This window comes from Onychomys torridus, chromosome 19 (genome assembly GCF_903995425.1).
Source record: "Onychomys torridus chromosome 19, mOncTor1.1, whole genome shotgun sequence".
In the NCBI taxonomy this organism is placed as follows: domain Eukaryota; kingdom Metazoa; phylum Chordata; class Mammalia; order Rodentia; family Cricetidae; genus Onychomys; species Onychomys torridus.
The window spans coordinates 58,152,309-58,171,896 of NC_050461.1; the positions used below are offsets into that span (position 1 = coordinate 58,152,309).

At 48.0% G+C, this 19,588-nt stretch overlaps 1 protein-coding gene across 4 annotated transcripts in view; it reads right to left on the reverse strand.

Moving 5' to 3' along the window:
- Pde10a (phosphodiesterase 10A) overlaps window positions 1–19,588 on the reverse strand; it is a 426,835-nt gene that overhangs the window by 57,932 nt on the left and 349,315 nt on the right. For all 4 annotated transcript variants that reach the window (XM_036168831.1, XM_036168830.1, XM_036168829.1 and 1 more), the window contains one exon: window positions 10,178–10,206. In XM_036168831.1, coding sequence (XP_036024724.1) covers window positions 10,178–10,206 — 29 coding nt within the window. The remainder of the gene's footprint in view (window positions 1–10,177; window positions 10,207–19,588) is intronic.

The following is a 19,588-nucleotide window of genomic DNA, read 5'->3' on the forward strand; positions in this document are numbered from 1 at the left end:
AAACCCTTCCCGGGCTTCCCACTGCACTGGGGAAATGGACCAACCGGCAGCTCCAGCAAACACTGCTACTGTCTCTGCCGTCCCCACACCCTGCACACTCAGGGTCTCAACTCTGACACCCCTCTGTGCCCGGGCCACTCAGACATCTTTCATGCAAAAACTGTCTGTGGAGCGAACCAGGGTCGCCATTAGGGCAGTCAGCCCACACCACCCTGCCTGCACACCTACGGGACAGTCCCTCTGCTGTTCACACTCTCATGGAAGGGTGTCGGTGAGGCGTTAAGCCCCATCTGCTCCGAGCATACTTGGGCCAGGGGTGCTCAGTGAACCCCAGCACTTCCCTGATGACTGTGGGAGACAGCAGGGCTGGACAGCCAGAGTGAGGGACCACAGAGGCCCAGCTGCTACCCCAAGCCATGGCTTGATGCTATCACTAAGGACCTGGCTAGGGGAAGAACCCGTGCTTGGAGTAAGCTGAGAACAAGCGTGAAGACTTCTGTCATCAGACTAGATCCCCTGACTGTGGTGATATTGTGTTCCCCAAAATATTGTGCACCCTAATAAAATTTATCTGGGGTCAGAGAACAGACAGCCACTAGATACAGAGGCTACAAAATGGTGGCAATCACGCCTTTAATCCTAGCATTCCAGAGGCAGAAATCCATCTGTTCAAGGATACAGCCAAGCATGGTGACTCATGCCTTTAATCCCAAGAAGTGTGCCTTTAATCCCAGGGAGTGATGGCAGAAAGTAGAAAGATATATAACGTGTGAAGACCAGAAACCAGAAGCATTTGGCTGGTTAAGCTTTTAGGCTTCTAGCACAGTTCAGCTGAGATTCATTCGGATGAGGACTCAGAAACTTCCAGTCTGAGGAAACAAGACCAGCTCAGGAACTGGCAAGGTGAGGTGGCTGTGGCTTGTTCTGCTTCTCTGATGTTCCAGCATTCACCCCAATACCTGGCTCCAGGGTTTGATTTTATTAATAAGAACTTTTAAGATTCGTGCTACACCTGATGTCACAAGTTACACCTCGGGGTGGCAGGAGGCCAAGTGGCTGCATTCGGTGTCCAGAGACGAAGAGGGTATGATCAGTCCAAGGGACAAGATCAAAGCTGCCACGAGCATGGCCCGGTCTGCAGAGAGCTGAAGTCCTGGCCAGACCATCGGGTGTCCCTGCTAATCAACAGGGCAGCCCTCTAACAGGCTTTCGGGTCTCCAACCCTAAAGTTCTCAGTGAGGGAACAGAAATACGACCTGATCTCCACAGCAGACTTGCCAATCAATTCTCAGAGGAAGCCAGTTCGTAGGCTTGACTCTTTCAAATCGAGAATGGGAGGTGGGGCCCAGAGGAATAAGGACACTGATACCCAACCAACAACAACACACGAAGCAGACCATCTCCCTCCTTGCCCACAAGCCTGCAACACCTACCTCAACACCTGTGCATGAGGAAGTTACCCAAATGGGAAGATCACTGGACGTCGCCTCCCCTCTGACCACCGGCCACCAGACGGTGTCTGTGGTGATTTGTTGTCGCAGGGACAGACTTCTATGACTCCCAGCTGTCTTCTAGTTTGAAGGGACAGACTTCTATGACTCCCAGCTGTCTTCTAGTTTGAGACTCTTCCCGACTGCCACTCCACAAAGACCCCAATGGGATGACAGACTGCATAGGGGTCACGAGCAGTTCAAATCCCGATGTCCCCAGAACAGCACCCAGCAGGTTACAGCCTGTGAAGGATCCTCCACAGAGTATTCTACTCAAATGCCCTTCCCTACTGCTAACCCGAACACTGGCTCTGAAGTCTCCCCACGTCCCGGGAACAGGCTAATCTGAGACTTACACTGACCCAGAAGTAAAGCTGAGTGAAGAGAGTGACTGGGTCAAAAGCCCCACTAGACAGCTGGGGTGTATGTATTTTGTGAGGTTTTCGTTTGTGCGTGTGTCTGAATGCTGGGAACTGACCCCTGAACCTCATGTTTGCCAGAGCTAACTCTGTAGCCTTTGGATGTTTCTCTTCCATGAACACACATGTTTCTGTGTTTCTTGGGGGGGGGAGGGGGAGAGGGAGATTCAGCAAGAGGACAAATGAGTTGCTGAGCCCTGGTACAAAGGGCTTGACAGCAAGTCCTTCCTCACAGCCTGGCCATACCCTTTGATAACAGTCTTTGCCCCCACTGAGGTCAGTGCCCAGCAGCTCTCCATCACTTCTGGACAAGAACCAGTTGTCACCAACCACAAACCACACATGCACATGCATGTACACACACACACACACACACACACACACACACACACACACACACAAAACACCGGGACAGAGATGGAGCACATATCATGGAATGTCATCTCTAGGCACCTAGTTTCTCATCTGTGTGAGAGAGAGATGAACTGTAACTATCTTCAAAACTTTCAACCCTTCCTAAAGTTCACAGTGAGTGTCAAGTGACAGCTGTCCTTTACGACAGCTTGTGACCCAGAGCAAAGGAAGGCAGGTACTCTATGAGCTCCCAAACCTTGGGATGAGCGTGGCCATCCTCGCCTTCGGCCCACACTGACCTCCTGCAGAACAACCTTTACCAGTGCAACCACTGAACACAGCACTTCACTAGGGCAGCACCAGGACACAAAAACCAAGCGTGGGAAGTCCTATCCTATCAGATGTCACAGTGTCCCCTACGAAATCTGACTGTGTCCTCAACCGTCACTAAGGTCTCACTGTGGTGCCTCGGGGCATCTGACACTTGTCTGCAGTATGGATCTGGACACTAAACTCACATCCTCAGCCTGCAAAGTCAGCACTCTACATTCTGAGCTGTGTCTCGGGCTCAGATTAGGCATTTTCAAGTAAGCAAAGCTATAAATAAAGACTTCTTTTTTTTTTTTTTTTTTTTGTCACACAGACACCATAAACTGGAGAATCCTAACGATTCTACAACTGAGCATTGGCAGTGAAGGACCAAAGAAGTCCAGGAGCCTCAGAGGCAGAGGCACACTGATGGCTTGGAGTGAGAGGCTGGCTTCCAGCAGTCATGGATTTTAAACTCTCAGTAGCAGACTGAAAAAGGCTAACAGCTTGGTGGTAAAAACTCGCCTAACATCTGCAAGACCCAGGGATCCACCTTCAACACCTCTGAAAAATAAGTAAGAATAGCAATTGACAGAGTCACAGGAGGTTGACCCTAGAGTTCTGGGAGAGGAGAAAAGGCAGCTGCCCTGCCAGTCCCGGAAAGCGACTCTGAGGAATGCCACACCCTCTGTGAAGGAGGTGGGCATGCTCCTGGGAACACAGTCAGGGATTTGGAGAAAGCTGGAGAAGATGTGAGACAGATAAAGGGACAACACACAGGACACCAGCTTAGGAGTGAGCACAGTGTCCTCTACCACATCAGGCATCACCCGAGGAATTCACACCAAGCTGGGGAACCAGACAGGATTCCACGCACAAGCAGGGTTTGCTTCTGAAAACATTCCATCAACCAGATGCAAAGAAACAGAAATAATAAAAACTCATGCTATTGAAGAAGAATGAATTCAAGAGTTTGCTAAATAACACGAACCAATTTAACTTGGGAAGGACTACAGCGTGCAAAGGGCTATTCGAATAACAACTTAGGGAAAGGAGAACAAAGCAACAGTCAGGAACAACTGACTGCAACAGCAAAAGATTCTGATGCTTCCGTCACTGCTAGAAAACCGCTGTGGAGGGGAATGATGAGAACAGGAGCCAGGAGATGTAGGGGAAGGGCCGGACCCAGCATATGGGCTTCCGGGTGTGGGTCCCCAGTAATGAAAAGTTCTCGGCAGTGCAAGCACACTGTAGTAGCCAAAGCTCTGGCTCTCGGGGATTTCAAGCTCTTGTTGAGGGGGATAAATAAGAAAAGATGAGCAAATAGCCCGTCTCTTTAACAAAAAAAAAAAAAAAATCAAACACCTTAATGAGACTCTGCAACACAAGAGCAGCTGGATCCATCAAGGTATACTATTTCAAGGTATTTTCTGTATTCCTTTCTTTACAATAAAAATGTGTGTTGAACAGCAATGTTCACAACACCTGGGGTTCAGTGGACCAGAACCAGCTGCACATCTGGGCTTCAAACAATTCTCCTGTTGTAACATCTTTAAATACGTACACCCTGGTGTGGGTTTGTGGCCGCTGAGAACGGTAAGATCAAACAGAAAGCAGGGTGAAATCTTGTGAAAAGGGAATGTTGCTCAGTTCCCATTTTTACTTGTTTGGCGTGGTTTGGTACTGACTGAGTCTCAGACCGAATGGCCTCCACTGACTACTATAGAACGTATGTGTCTTTTATGTAACACTGTCATCATGCAACCAGAAACAATTCTCCGCAGACAAATGGTCCATGTGTTCAATCTACTGCGGATGCCGTGGGCTCTGGCCTCAAGTGCAAGCAGGCAGATCCAATGATAAACAGTGAGAGCTTCGCCTAGGTGGCAGAAGGACAGACTGAGTTGCCCTGGGGAGCGCTTCACATCACATTTACTCAGGGAACTGCCACACTCAGGGTCGAGCTTCTTGGGGGCTTCTGCAGCTCTTGTGGCTGCCTGAGTGACCAGCAGCAAAGGCTGAGACAAACAGCCCACTGCCTAAGAAGAGACGTGTTCTTTCACACACTCTCAAGTTCAAGAGGCTAAAGCCATTTCGAGTGATATGTTTGATAATGAGAAGGGGGAGGGGCTCCCCAGGCAGGCATTCCAAGGGCTCTTCCTCACTAGGACATAATGACTTTCTAGGTGAGAAACACTTGTTGGGCTATTTGATTTCCAAAATTAAAAAATGTTTCTATTTTTCTTTACCTGTCTGGAGCATGGCACCTCTTAAGTGTTTTTTGGATGTTGTGCTGGTTAATGCCATCAACTTGACAGGATCCAGAAAGCACTTAAGATACAAGCTTCTGGGTGTCATGTCTGAAAGGGAGTGTCTAGGTTGGGATAGTTGAGGTGGAACAACCTACTGTTGTGGAATATTAATTTAAGTTGTGTTACACTCATTCACGCTCTGGAATATTTGTTTAATAATACAAAGATGTGTTACATTCTTTCATGTTGCCTTGTTTAACTCTGTGATGCTGCTGTGTTCCTTCCCTGTCTAAAACACCTGATTGGTCTAATAAAGAGCTGAATGGCCAATAGCAAGGCAGGAGAAAGGATAGGTGGGGCTGGCAGGCAGAGAAAATAAATAGGAGGAGAAATCTGGGAAGAGAGATCAAGAAGCAAAACAAGAAAGGAGAGGGGCCAGCCATACATCCACACAGCCACCCAGCCACCCAGCCAGCCAGCCACCCAGCTATACAGCCAGACACAGAGTTAAGAAGTAGAAGAAAGATATACAGAAATAGAGAATGGCAAAAGGTAGGTGGACTAATTTTAGTTAGAAAAGCTGACTAGAAACAAGTCAAGCTAAGGGCCAGGCATTCATAAGTAAGAATAAGTCTCCACATATTTATTTAGAAGGTGGGTGGTGGGGCCCCAAAAAGCAAAAAAAAAAAAAGAATGAAACAAAAACAACCAACTACAACTTAGCTTGCATGCAGACAGTAACACTCCATGGGCTGGGGTCCTGGGCTTCTGAGCACTGGAATTCATCTCTCTCTGCTCCCTCATCTTAACTGCAGTGTGGCAGCTGCTCCGTGCTACTGCCATGGCCTTCCAAACACAGAGGACTGTTCAGCATCCCCTGAACCGTGACCCCAGACAATTCCTTCCTTCCTCGAGTTGTCTACCCCAGGGATTCTGCCACAGCAGTGGGTGACGTTACTAATACAGTGTCCAAGTTTTACAGATCTGTTCATTATCAAAGTGACAGGCTCTCTGCTGGCCTTCCACACACCTGTCCACACGTATTATCTCGAATCATACAAAGCTACCTCATAGCTAATTCCCCCCCACCACGCACACACACACACACATTCACAGGCAAAGGCAAAGGCACACATACACACCTGAAAATGCAGATACAGACACATGGATATGCATACACACACTCATATAAACACACTCACATATGCACAGGTGTGCACACATATACATACACACACATATGCACAGGTGGACACACACTCACACATATACATATACATCCATAGTATGCCTGACATGTATTTACACTAACACACACTTCAGCCTGTAGGTTTCATATGTAATGGCTACTTCTTTACTTAGATTTTAAAGGATGCATGTTCCACTCTCCAAGTCCTCACTTTGTTCTTTTCTGTTGTTGGGGTTTTTATTTGTTTGTTTGTTTGTTTTGCTGTTATTGTTGTTGTTGGTGGTGGTGGTGGTGGTTTTGTTTTGGTTTTGGTTTTGCTACTCTGAGATGCCCTCCAAGGTGGTCCATCTGGCATCAGACTCACTATGTGGTAGAGGCTGGCCCTGAACTCCCCGGCCTCCTGTCTCTCATGTTCTACCCTTGGCGACATCATGCCAGCTCTGGCTGTTGGCTGGAGAGAGGCATAGTTACTCCTCCCCTTCCTCCTGAGTCCAGTGCTGTGTGCTCACTGTCACTCTTGAGGAATGAGCCATGTTTTAACGCTTTGCCTCCGAATTGACCCAGCATGGCTGCAAAATCAGCCACATGAACATATATTTGCACTTTCAGGAAATTCAGTACTAACAGAACTGTCCTTGGGGACACTGAGGAATCTACTTCACTTTACACCTATCTAGACAGAAGACCCCATTTCCTACTCATTCACAGAGAAGCTCTGAGTCTTGGCCCGTTTGCCTTCCGGCTTCCTCAGCTTTATATGTTCAGTTATAACTAGGTTTTCTGCCGAGACATCAGAACACCTCTCCTGAGGGGCTGGAGAGATGGGTCGACAGTTAAGAGCACTTGCTGCTCTTCTAGAGGATCCAGGTTCAATTTCCCATGCCCATCAATGGCTCACAACCATCTGTTAACTCCATTCTAGGGATCAGAAGGTGTCTGACCCTATTCACAGGATCAAGTGATCCTTGGCAGAGGATCTTCTACAGGGACCCCTCTCACTTTCTGGGAGATGGAACCCTTGAAAGAGCAGTCTCCACCAGGAGCAGGTGTGCTCCCTGCCCCTGCTGCTCCCCGACCCAGCTTCAGGTCTATATTCCCCACCAAAAAAGGGCTCACTTTCAAAGAATAAATACAACAGAGTAAGCAAAGAAATGTAAAGGATGTAAACACCAAGGTGAAAATCATTTGCATGAAGTCAAAAAATATTCCCCAAAAGAATGACTGTCAGCCCTGCAGGACACTTCTGTGTAAAATACAGCGCTGCTCTCAGCTCAGGATGTAGGAAGCAGGAAACAGTGCTCCGCTGCTCATTAGGCTGAGGGAGGTCCCAACCCTGCTGCTCTGTCTCCACCTTACTGCCTAAGCATCTGAATGCTGTGCGTTCAACAAAAGAACTACTCTACATGGTGCACTCTTAATGACGTTCTCATTCTCGACACTGCTGTTTTCAGCCCCTTGGAGCCTTCATCCCATATTAGAGGTCCCCAGGCACACTGGCTGCCTCTGGACTGTCACTTTCCTGGTTCTCAAGCCCTCCTGTGCCTGGGAACTCCTCACCATCTACAAACCTGTCCTGTCCCAGTCCCTCTGGGAAGAGCAGTGGCACTAGCTGCGGCCACCTCCCTCCCTACAGAGCTGAGGACCAGCACACAGCACAGCCCTGACACTCAACTATGTGCCCACAGGAATCAAAGGACATTCAGAAAGTCCCACGATGGTGTGGGCATTTCATTTCCACAGAGAAGGAAAAAAGTGGCATTTAAAGTCACCAATGGATGGCCTTCTCTTTCTTAACTAAATCACACAAAAATCAAGTCAAGGAAAAATCTGAAGTTGTGGAGAGTCCGGACAGCTATGGCTGCTGCATCCGGGAGTCTAAAGGCAAGTTTGTCAAAGGTTCAAGACCAAGAGAGTCAAGCTGAAAAATTGGGGCTGACTTAAAATCCTCTTCCCAAAAGGATGACTCAGGAAGAAAAGAACAATATCCTGGGGAGAATGACAACACAAGACTCCAATTTAACATGGAGAGAGCCTGGCGTGGCCCGGTGACTGGCCTGACAGCAAACATTGCCACATTACCATCCCTCAGCGCACCAAGGCGTTACACAGAAGCAGTGTGGTCACCGCCTTTGCCAGGCCAAGGGAAGGTGGAGGCCAGAGAATGGGATCTGGACTCTGGAAAAGCAATCTGTCCCATCCACTCAGGAAAAACCTGGCGGTCACACTGCTGGGGACCATTCTAAGCCCCATCCCCTCAGGGCACACCTCACCCCCTCACTGAGCTCTGAAAGTGATGTGGCTCACCCTCTCCACTGTCAGGAGACTCTAAAAGACACAGACATGCACGGCGAATAAGTGTGGGGAAACTAGCCATCCATCCACAAGTACAGTCAGTTAAAACAGAAATGAAACAGTGACCCCCAAGACACGCGACTACATGTAAAGGTTTTGTGAAGGTCTGTCCACACCACCACAGTGTGAGCAGCACACAAGGGACAAAGGCTAACTTCTGTGTGAGGAAGGACCTACGAAAAATGAACTTTAGGGAAGCATTCGTTTTGTTTTCTCAGGAGAATTCAAGTCCACAGAATGATTATCAGCGGGTTAACCATACAGGCGGAAACACAGACACGATTTTAATTGTGATGATGGTCCAATGTGAGCAAAAGTGTGAACAGGACCTGAGAGTGGGCAGCCTGCTACAGAAGTCACAGTTAGCAGGGCACACAGTGGCCCCGGGGGGTCTACAGAGTACCTCACGCAGATCAGCAGGGCCAAGAGACAACCAACCAAAGTGAAGGGTTGATGTGCCAAGAAACACCTGTGAGAGCCTCCAAACAGATGGGTTCCAGCTAAGTGTGACACTCCCCACATCAGGCTGACTTAGTAAAAACTAAAGCATTTACCAAGATCCTAATGAACATTCATTCCAAGAGCAAACAGCAGCCTTTTATAAATACTCAGGGGAGAGAAAAAAAAATCAGCATTATGAAAGAAAACCTCAAAATGCACTCCATTCTGCCACAGTCCATTTCTGAGAGCACAGCAGCACATAGCTGCAGTATTCTGTCCCCAGGAGCCCCAGACATGCCCACAGAGCAGCACATTCCAGCAACTGAGAGTTGAGATCACTTTTTATGTTGATGCTCTCTCTCCCCATTCTGGTCAGAGCTTCTTTCTTTCTTTTTTTTTTCTTTAGTTGTTTTTCGTTTTGTTTTGTATTGTTTTTGTTTTTTGAGACAGAGTTTCTTTTGTGTAGCCCTGGCTGTCCTGGAACTAGCTCTGTACACCAAACTGGCCTCGAACTCACAGAGCTCTGCCAGCTTCTGCCTCCCAAATGCTGGGATTAAAGGCATACACCACCACTGCTCGGCTCAGAATTTCTTTCTAAGTGCCAATCACAAAACAGAAAAGACAGGAACATGGCTGGTAACAAGCAAATGGATAATCCTGGATCCCTCAAATGCCCCTGCCACTAGGGTTACAGACACACACTGTCACCCCTGCCTTTTCTTTTACGATGGGTGCTAGGGATCCAAACACATATGTGCACCAGAGGCACTTCACTGTCTGAACTGTCCCCGTCTGCCTGCCAGTGGCTATGTTGGCTGGACCCCTTAACTGTATTACTCTAGATGGAGATGACACCGACTGTCTGGGGTGCTGAGCACTATCATGCCTTCACCACAGTCAACGGTCTTGGTTCCTCCACAAGTAAGATGACTGAGCAGAGATCCAGGGATCTTCACAGGCGAGGTTCAAGGGGGAGTCAACTCAGTGGGGGGCTGTGGTGTCCTGCAGAGGAGATGGCTTGAGGGTGGCCTCTGCAGCCAGGGCTTAGGTGACGTCTCCTCATGAGGATGCCACCTTCACATTTCCTCTGGAGAATCTGTAAAGCCAGCCATCTCTTGGCTTTAAGATGCTAGTTGTGGCACAATTCCAGATGTGCGGGCACCTGGGTGCCTCATCTGGGTTTTCTGCCCTGGGGCTTCTGTGTGGAGCCTCTCTGCATTGGCCACCCTAGGGGACGACACCCTGGAAAGGGTGCAGAGTTTCTGCTATGCTTTTCTCACCTCGTAGCTAAGCTAACATGGAAATTAGGGAAGGGAACTTCACGTTTCCAGTCCTGGGACAGAGATGCAGAAACTGCATTCGGTTACTCACCCTGCTGACTTCCTTAGGAGCCGATTCATCTGGGGATGGAGAAGCAAGGAGAGACAGTTAGCATCCGGAAGGCACCCTGAGACACAGCACATGTGTTCACCCCTGACATACTTCTGCACAGCTTCCTCTGCGGAAGTCTGCGAGCCTTGTAAAGGTTAAACATAATGAATTGAGAGAATACAGGGGAGATTGAACATCACAGCAGCCGCTGGTGCAGGTCACATTTTTAAGATTCTAAAATGGAAATGGGGTTACACAGGCACACTCAACTCTACAGACGCTGACGCGCTACAAAGCCGCTGGGGGGGCGGGGAGTTGCAACCCCCAGAAATGCACCACAGATCCCGTAGTGCATGAGTGCTGAGGAGTCATGCCAGCAGGCATGAAAGGGTCTGGCCACTTCCCTGCAACGGCAGTGCCCTGGCCAGGCAAGCAGCACATGCCCAGTCTTTGGCAGCCACTGCTGAAGTGACAGTTGTCAGCTCCTCTCAGTGTGGCCCCAGGACCCCGGGACCCACCACTAGGGTGTGAGGCACAGGGTCTAGAGTGGCTGGTCACTGCTGAAGCTCCGCCCACATCACCACACCCAGCAGGCAGGCATGTTGTTTCACTGCGGGATCCTTTCTCTGAAGTAAACTACACCTTTGCAAGCATCTTCATTTTGGGTCCTGCATCATCGTCAGCCATCAAAGTCTATCTGCAAGTACAGTGCACCTGCAGCAGGAACTGACTGTGCCGTGTGTGTGTGTGTGTGTGTGTGTGTGTGTGTACAGCAGACACAGTAAAAACAGTCCCGGCACCAGCTCCCAAGTTCAGATGGGTTTGAATCTCCTTTTCAGTGTGCCCATCAATCCATCGCCTGCTCCCAGTGTGTCCCGAAAGCCATTTCCACTACAATACCCAGTCTAGCCCCACAGTACACTGTGGCTTTCAAAACTGGTTGCCCACTCTACCAGTGTATGCTCACTGGATGTGGGCAATGTGGGCTATGGTTGATGAATAACTTAGGTACTGCGTGAGACTGCTCCAAGAATGAAGAATGTACCAGGTCAAAGGCACTTTTTAACCTTTTTTTTTTTTTTTTTTTTGGTTTTTCAAGACACAGCTTCTCTGTGTAACAACCCAGACTGTCCTGGAATTCACTTTGCAAACCAGGCTGGCCTGCAACTCATAGAGATCTGCCTGCCTCTGCTTCCTGAGTGCTGGGACTAAAGGTGTGTGCCACCTGGCCAATCTTCTTTATTGAAGGAGCATCATGGGATTTTTCACTTACTCTTCCCCTCCCAATTTATCTTTTCCTAAACCTCTCTGAAAATGGAACTATTAAAGCATTATCAGTTTAGCAGTGCATTCTAAAGCTATAAAGGCTTGGATTAGTGTAATCAAAAAACTGTATCTAAGCAATTCAGTAAGCATGGATTTAAAAAGCAAACTGGCTGGCATGGTGGCATGTGCCTCTGGAGGCTAGGGCAAGAGGATTGTAAGTTTGAGGCCAGCCTACACTGCCAAGTGAAAGTAAGTCTCAAATTTAACTAATTGATTATCAAACACAATCATCATTACAGGCATCCAACTCGCAGTCACAGTGTGCGGTGGGGTTGGGTGTCAATCAAGCATGGCCCCGGACTTTAGCTCCCTCCATCACTACAGAGCATAGTTTCAGAGTCCGACACCTGCTAACAAATATTTTCCTGCTCTTCCCATTGGCCTGGCCTATCACTCTTAGGCAAGTACTAACCAGTGCAAGATCTGGCATATTACTCCTCAAACTAGTGTGTGCAAAAGATATACTGACTGTATATACCTACAGAACCAACTATCTTCAGCTCGATGGGCAATTTAAAGTATTTGGAGGAAAAAACAAACAAACAACTTTTGCCTGTAGATGATTTCTGGATTTTCACCTTGGAACGAATTTAGAAATATTCCCTCCTCTCCCTCGTCCTCTCTTCCCCTTCCTCTTCCCTGTCCTCTTCACCTGACTTAGCACTCACAACTTGTGCCAAATGAACGTCAAGTCTATTACACACTTGTGGGTCACCAAGAAATCCACGTTCCCTCTTCCCGTACTTGGCAATTTCATTTATTGAACTCTCCTGTCCCAGGGAGTCAAATGTGTCAAGTGTCGAATGCCATTCCATAGTGCAGGAGCATCTCAGGGGCGGTGCAGGCACTCCAGCAAGCAGTGGCAAGCTGGGGTCTGCAGGGCCTGGCAGTGCTCCCTTGGGAAAGTGCTATACTTGGGAGCCAGAAGACATCCAGAGAGACACCATCCTGACAGTGAGAACTGTTACTGAAAAACAGAGTTATTCTTCCAAAACTAAATAATAATGAAGAAGAAACTTGCCCCCGCCAGCCCAGACTGTTACAACTGCTGGTAGACCAGAGGAATTCCAGGGTAGAGCCACAGTTTGGAATGCTGTCCTGGTGGTTTCCAGCAGCACTCACAACTGACCTGCTGGTGGGTAACTGCATACAGTCTAAATAAAGGCCAAGCTCCCTTTGAACGGCTGGGTAAGGGATAGTGGGAAAGAGGGAACTGACCTGGATAACAGACTAAATTATTTGGGAGCATCAAATTATCAGTAGAAAGGTTCACAGCAGAGGACCTGGGTCTTTAGGCAGAAGAGCATCTCCTCTTTAACAACACACATGGGCAGCTTCTAGATACTGAGGAACCTGTGCCCAGGCACCCAGCCCTGTCCTCAGGAGCCAGGGAGGCCACTGAGACACACGAACAAGGAAACAAGTATCGGCTGCGCAGCCGCGACCGCACTGCTAAAGACAAATGTATTTCTTCAGAAAGGGGAAACCATCTCTCCATCCAAACTCTATCTTAATGATCTTTAAAAGCCTTAGCAAGAACCGGGCCTGGAGGAAAAGAATCCCCTCGGGGTTTCCTAGTACTGAGTGGTGTCCCTTTCACAGTAAACACTTCCTTTAAATATTTTATGTCTTTCTAACTGTGTGGGTATTTGTGTTTTGTGATCGCTTTCCATGTTTCCTGGATGTGAGATGGAATCACAGTCATGGACCCACACTTACAGAAATCGGAACATGCTGGTAGACCTGACATGCTCCTGTGGCTGCTGTCAGGTGCTCACTCTGGAATTAATGGAAGAACATGGGAACCTGGGGTCTCCAGCAATACTGAAAAAGCCAGTTGGGGCAGCACATGGTCATAACCCCATAACCTGGTGCTGGGGGGCCAGAGACAGGGGGATCTTGGGAGCTCAACAGCAGGCCACTCTAGCCAAGTCAACAAGCTCGTGTTCAGTGACAAACCTTGTCCCAATACATAAGGTGGGGTGCAACAGAGGGTACCTGTAGCTGGAGTTTTCCTGCCTGGCCTACAGTCAGGACAAATCTCTCTCACCCGCCAGGCCCATAGACGCTCAGACCCAACCAAGTAAACACACAGACACTTATATTGTTTACAAACTGTATGGCCGTGGCAGGCTTCTTGTTATCTAGTTCTTCTATCTTAAATTAACCCATTTCTACTAATCTATAAGTTGCCACGTGGCTCGTGGCTTACCAATACCTTACATCTTTCTTGTCATGGCGGTGGCTGGCAGCATCTCTCTGCCCCAGCCTTCACTTCCCACATTCTCCTCTTCCTTGTCCCGCCTACCCTATCCTTCCTGCCTGGCTACTGGCCAATCAGCACTTTATTTATTTCAACCAATCAGATCAACACATTTGACATACAGAACATCCCACAGCAGGTACCCGATGTCAACCTCCACCACCACATACATGCACACATATCTACTACATACACCAAACTGTACACACACGTCAACCAGTAAAAAGGACTAAAAATGGAATAGACAGTCTCAATAGAGGGGACACAAATGGTCAATAAATACTTGAGAAGGTGTTCAACTTCCTTAGCTATTAGAGAATGCAAACCAAGAATGTTTTGAGACCCCAGTCAGAATGGCTGTCATCAAGACCACAGACAGCAACACATGCTAATGAGGCTTCAGAGAAAGGGAAAGTCTTATCTACTGCTGGTGGAGGTGTAAACTGCTGCAGCTTCCAGAAAACATCATGGGGGAGGGGAGTCTTCAAACAACAACCTGAGCTACCATGTGACTGCACTGTTCCCTCCTGAGGACAGATCCAGAGAACAAAGTCATCACTACAGAGACTTACTCATTGGAAGCCCATGGCCTCCTCCTCCCTGTGCCCACTCCCTCCACTTGGCTCTGTTTCCCACTCTCTTACTTAACAGTAGCACACTCCAGCAACTACCTTCTCTCCTGCACCAGTAATTCCCCTCACCCCTTGCCACACTCCCCACCAGCATGGGAGAAGTCTCTCCTCCCAAGGTACCTACAGGAGCCTCTCCCTTCAGGGCCCACCCCTCCCTAGATCCTGTCCTTCAAAGCACCTCTCAGAGGCTCCCTGTGCCCCGCCCCCTGTCTTTGGCTTCTGAGGCACATTATTCCCAAAGACAAGCAGTCACCTCTGACCTGGGCACTAGAACCCTGCTTTTACTGATCATCCAGACCTAGGAACCTTCAATTCCCAGCACATACTCCCGAAGCCACACGTGATGTGACAGCTGATTTTCTGCTGATAATAAGCAGCTCCCAGCACCTGAGACGACCTCACACAGGAGAATTGGAGGGAGATGGGGGGGGGGGGCTTCCAAGTGTTGTAATGCGCTCATTAACAATTTTTGAAATTATAATATAATTACATCATTTCCTTCCTTCTTCCCACAACACATCCCACGCCCTCCTCATTCCCTCTCAACTCCATTGCTGCTATTTCTTTAAATGCTACTGTTACATATATGTGTATGTATGTATATGCCTCACACATATATGTGTAGACACATGCACACACATCCCGTTGAGTCCCTTCAGTCTCCCTTGTGTGTGTGTGATTTCAGGGCTGACCACTTGGTATTGGCTAACTCTGACGAGAGATGAGGGAGTGGAGAGGACAGAAGAGCCGCTCCAGCCTCAGAACGGCTCCCCGGTTTCACCTCTGCCATTGGTCCAACTAGGATCACTCAGAAAACCTCTGACGATCCTAACTGTCACACTTGGAATGGTGTGTGTGTTCCCTTTACCTCGTTCTGACATACAGCAATAAAGCCGCCGAGTAAAGAGAGCCTTAGGGCCGGGCGGTGGTGGCGCATGCATTTAATCCCAGCAGAAGCAGGCGGATCTCTGTGAGTTCGAGGCCAGCCTGGGCTACCAAGTGAGTTCCAGGAAAGGCGCAAAGCTACACAGAGAAACCCTGTCTCAGGAAAAAACAAAGAGAGAGAGAGAGAGAGCCCTAGGATGCTAGAAATGACCCTTTCCTGTGCCAGGTGCTATTTACTCTAAAGGCCAGTGTAGAGTGACAAAGAACTGTTTTTACACAAAGTGCTAAAAAATACAACTTTAAACTGTCTGACCGTGAACAGAGTTAACTCTGTGGAGACAGGTGCAGTGCTTCCAAATGAGCCCCAGTCCCTTGGTCTCTATTCCTTGAATGAACATCTTCTATATCCCACCAGGCCAAACACCACATGAGACACAAGAGGCTAGTGAATGGATGGTAAGCTACACCACCAAACAATTTCTGAGAACTGAGAGCTTATAGAACAAGATAGAAATAATGTATGGGAAACCATAGGCAGCAGAAACACAGAGCAGATGGTTTTATAAAGACTGGGACATTTTACAAGAACTCGCCCATGTCAGAGCCCATGTCAGACACACAAGTTTCTTCAACAAGCAAACAGGCCAGTGACCTCCTACCTTCCCAGCACTCCTTGGAAACAATGTGAAGTGGCATAAATATTACTCTTTTTTATTTGTGTATGTGTAATGTATAGTCTGTGAGCGCAGGTTTGTGTGTGTGTGTGTGTGTGTGTGTGTGTGTGTGTGTGTGTGTATGCATGTGTGTGCACACACATGCACAAGCGAGCTTATGTTCAGGTACATGTGCCCTGTGTGTGTGGAGGCCAGAGTGCCATGCCAGATGTCTTACTCTATGCACTTTAAAACCGTTTTTTATTGTTGTTGTTTTTTTTTTATTATTGTTGTTGTTGTTGTCATATGTGATATGCAGATCTTAATGCAGGCACATGTGTGGCATGGTCAGAGGGCAACTTTTTGTGACAATGTTTTCCTTCCACCATAGGCTGTGAAGATGGGACTCGGATCAACAGGCTTGCGTGGTGGGCACTGTTAATGCAAAGCCATATTGTTATTATTCTTAACTTCAAAACACTGGAAGTTAGCCAACTGTGCTTTAGCAGAGGCTTGGGGATGCATAGCAGTGGTGTACAAGCAAAGACAGCCCAGCAACAAAGAACACAGCCTGTGTACACCACAGTCTGGTGGATCTCAGAGCCAAGGTGCCAAGAGACACAAGAGACTGGAAGTGGTTAAACATCACTTGATTCCATCTACAGACCTGGAAAATGCAAAACCATGCACCAGAGAACCATTCAGTTACTGCAGAATCAGTTGGACAGAGTGTGGCCAGGAGGGGAGAGGGTCGTGTCACAGGTGTGCTGTGTCCTCTGTCTGGTGGCCACATGAACCTAGATGATTTAAAACCCGCAGAATCATACACCAGGAAAATTAAGAGCCAAGTATTTTTTAATGTACCTGGCTGTCGTCTGAGGTCACCTGTGTCGGAGGCTGACCAACCCTGCTTCAGTCTTTGAAGAGGTTCTAGTGCTATGTGAGGGGTGTGGAAGCTGGCTCAGAAGGCTGCTGAGGCAAGTCTTAGCGGCTGAGCTCAATCTTGAGCTGCCTGGCTGAAAGTCTGCAAAAATGTGTTACTCAACATGACATTGTCATAAGAACTCTTCCTGTTCCAACAACATGGCTGAACTCGGAGCCAGGAAGGATGAGAGCTGAGCCAACCAGGAATGTGCAGAGAGGGCACAATGTCAAAAGATGAAACTGATTAGCTGTCCCATTAAGGAAAATCTTTCACAGGAATGAAAGAGCATTGAACATAAAAAAGGTCAACAGTGAGAGGCTGACAGCCTGCAGCCAGTTTCTACAGGTTGCCATGAAACCATCACCTGCATATTTTAAGTTCTGGAACATTCACACTGAGGAAGGTGTCACTTTAGAACAACGACAGCATACGATGTGTGGTGGGTAGAGTTCAGACTTCACCTTGCTGCTCACACTGCCTACCCATGATGAAGAATCAACATACCCCGGCCACACAGTGCCAATCAGGCCAGTGTGCAGGTCCTGGGAAGGGCACATACCAGGCGTCATCACCTGTGGCTCTTCCTGGGGCAGGTACTGGCAACTGTGTGGGTGAGGAACGCTTTTCCACACCAAAGGTATTTTGACGTATACTTACAAAAGACAACAGGGACACTTTTCAAAGGTATGAAAAAGAAAAAAAAAAAACACACTTTGAAAAGAGAAAAACAAGTATCTTTCAACAAAGATTAAAAAAAAAAAACCCACATAGTTTGAAATCAGAAGTAGAAATCATGACTTCTCACACCTCTAGAGGAACCACCCAAACACTCAACCAACGGCAGGCTGTCTACCTCCTCTCAGATAACGGGAGAGATCTCAGAGGGACCAGCCAAAGGGAGGGAGAACCACTGGAGGACCAAAGAGAAGCCGAGCTGGGAGACAGCATCCCGCCTCCTTCACCCACACCCACAGCCAGCGGGCCCCACCGCCCGCCTGCACCCCACAGCTCTGCTGGCATGGCTCTGCTGCTGCAGAGAAAGCAGGGGCTCTTCTCCTCGGGGCTCCCACTAGCTCACTAAGAACCCCCCACCAGGGTTTCCACCACCACACGTTTCCACGTGGACTACACCCTGGAAGTAGGAGAGTCCGGAAAGGACCAACTCCTCCCTCGGCTGTCAGCCTTTTCGAGTCCTGAAATGTTTCATTTCTAGCCTTCCTGGATCTGCTATACCCTCGAATATTGGCTTAAATGTATTTTTTTCTTGTAAAAGGAGCACGCAGACTTCCATCTTTCTCTTTCATATTCCCACTGAGGGAGAGAGATGAATCAAGAAGAAACAATCTAAGTCACCCACTAGGGTGGATTTCCGAATGCCCACCTTCTTCTGTGCCAGATGCCCCAGGTCAAACCACCCTGAAAGGGTCTCAGAGTCTATGTCTCAGCATCAAACAAGATGGTTGGAAGCCCTCAGTCCTCTGTGTAGTGGTGGGAAGCCATGGACCTTTGAAAGAGGGAACCTAGTGCAGGGTCATTAAGGGGATACCCCGAAAAGACATAGGGGAGCCCAGCCTCTGGGAGATCCATTTTCAAAATGGGATCTCTACCCACACAGAAATGTCCTCCTGTAGCTGCAACATCATCGGGCCAGTGCTATGTCCTTGAATCTTCAAAACTATAAGTGAAATGAGCCCCTTTCCTTCATTAACTCAGCCTGCTTCAAGTGATTAAAAAACAAACAAACAAACAAAAAAAAAAAACAGATCAAAACAGAAGGTTGAAGGCCAGTTCGAAGTGCACTTTATCACAAGATTCTCAGATGGTCCTTCAGCCAGTGTGGGCTACACATTTTAACTCCCATGATGCAACATAAACAACTCCAAGCCCTCTGCCTTCAAAAGAAGCCCAACTGAATTATTCTACAGACCCAGGAAATGATATTAAAGCAAGTGCTCCGAACACCTACTGAAATACTACTTGCAGAGATGTCCTCCTTAACTGCTCTGCTGCTGTCAAGAGGAACCATGGCCAAGGTAACTCTCATAAAGGAAGGCACCTAACTGGGCCCTTGCTTACAGCTTCAGAGGGTTTGTACATGATCATCATGGTGGGAAACAGACAGACATCGTGCTAGAGAAGTAGCTGAGAGCTTTACATCCTGATCTACAGCCAGCAAGTAGAGAAAGAGGGGGGGGGAGACAGACAGACAGACACTGGGCCTTCTGTAGGCTCCTGAAACTTCACACCTCCTCCATCAAAGGCACCTACCCCAGTAAGGCCACACCTCCTAAACCTTCCCAAACAGGGAACTAAGCGTACAAATATAGGAGCCTATGAGGGCCATGCTCATTCAGACCACAAGTGCCTTTGACTATGATTGATATAAAGCATTTAGCTGAAAATTAATCTCTCAATTACCCTGAACAACAGCTGTTCTTCCTCAGTTATTATTTCTTAGTGTTAATCATTTTCATAATTTTTGTCATGCTTCACTGCTTTGGAATTTTGAGGCCAGCTTTCCTAAACTCTTCCTCAGAGTGAGTGTAGACCCTCTTCGTGATATACAGCTTGCTCAGATTGTACTTTTCATCAAGTATTTTTTTGTGTTTTATATTTAGGTTTTTAAAGAGTGCTGAAGCCAAAAGGAACAGACACTGATTCCACTTGAAAACATGAAGTCACACTGGCCTTCTAACAGTCTGTGACCAAATGTCAGGCCTTTACATT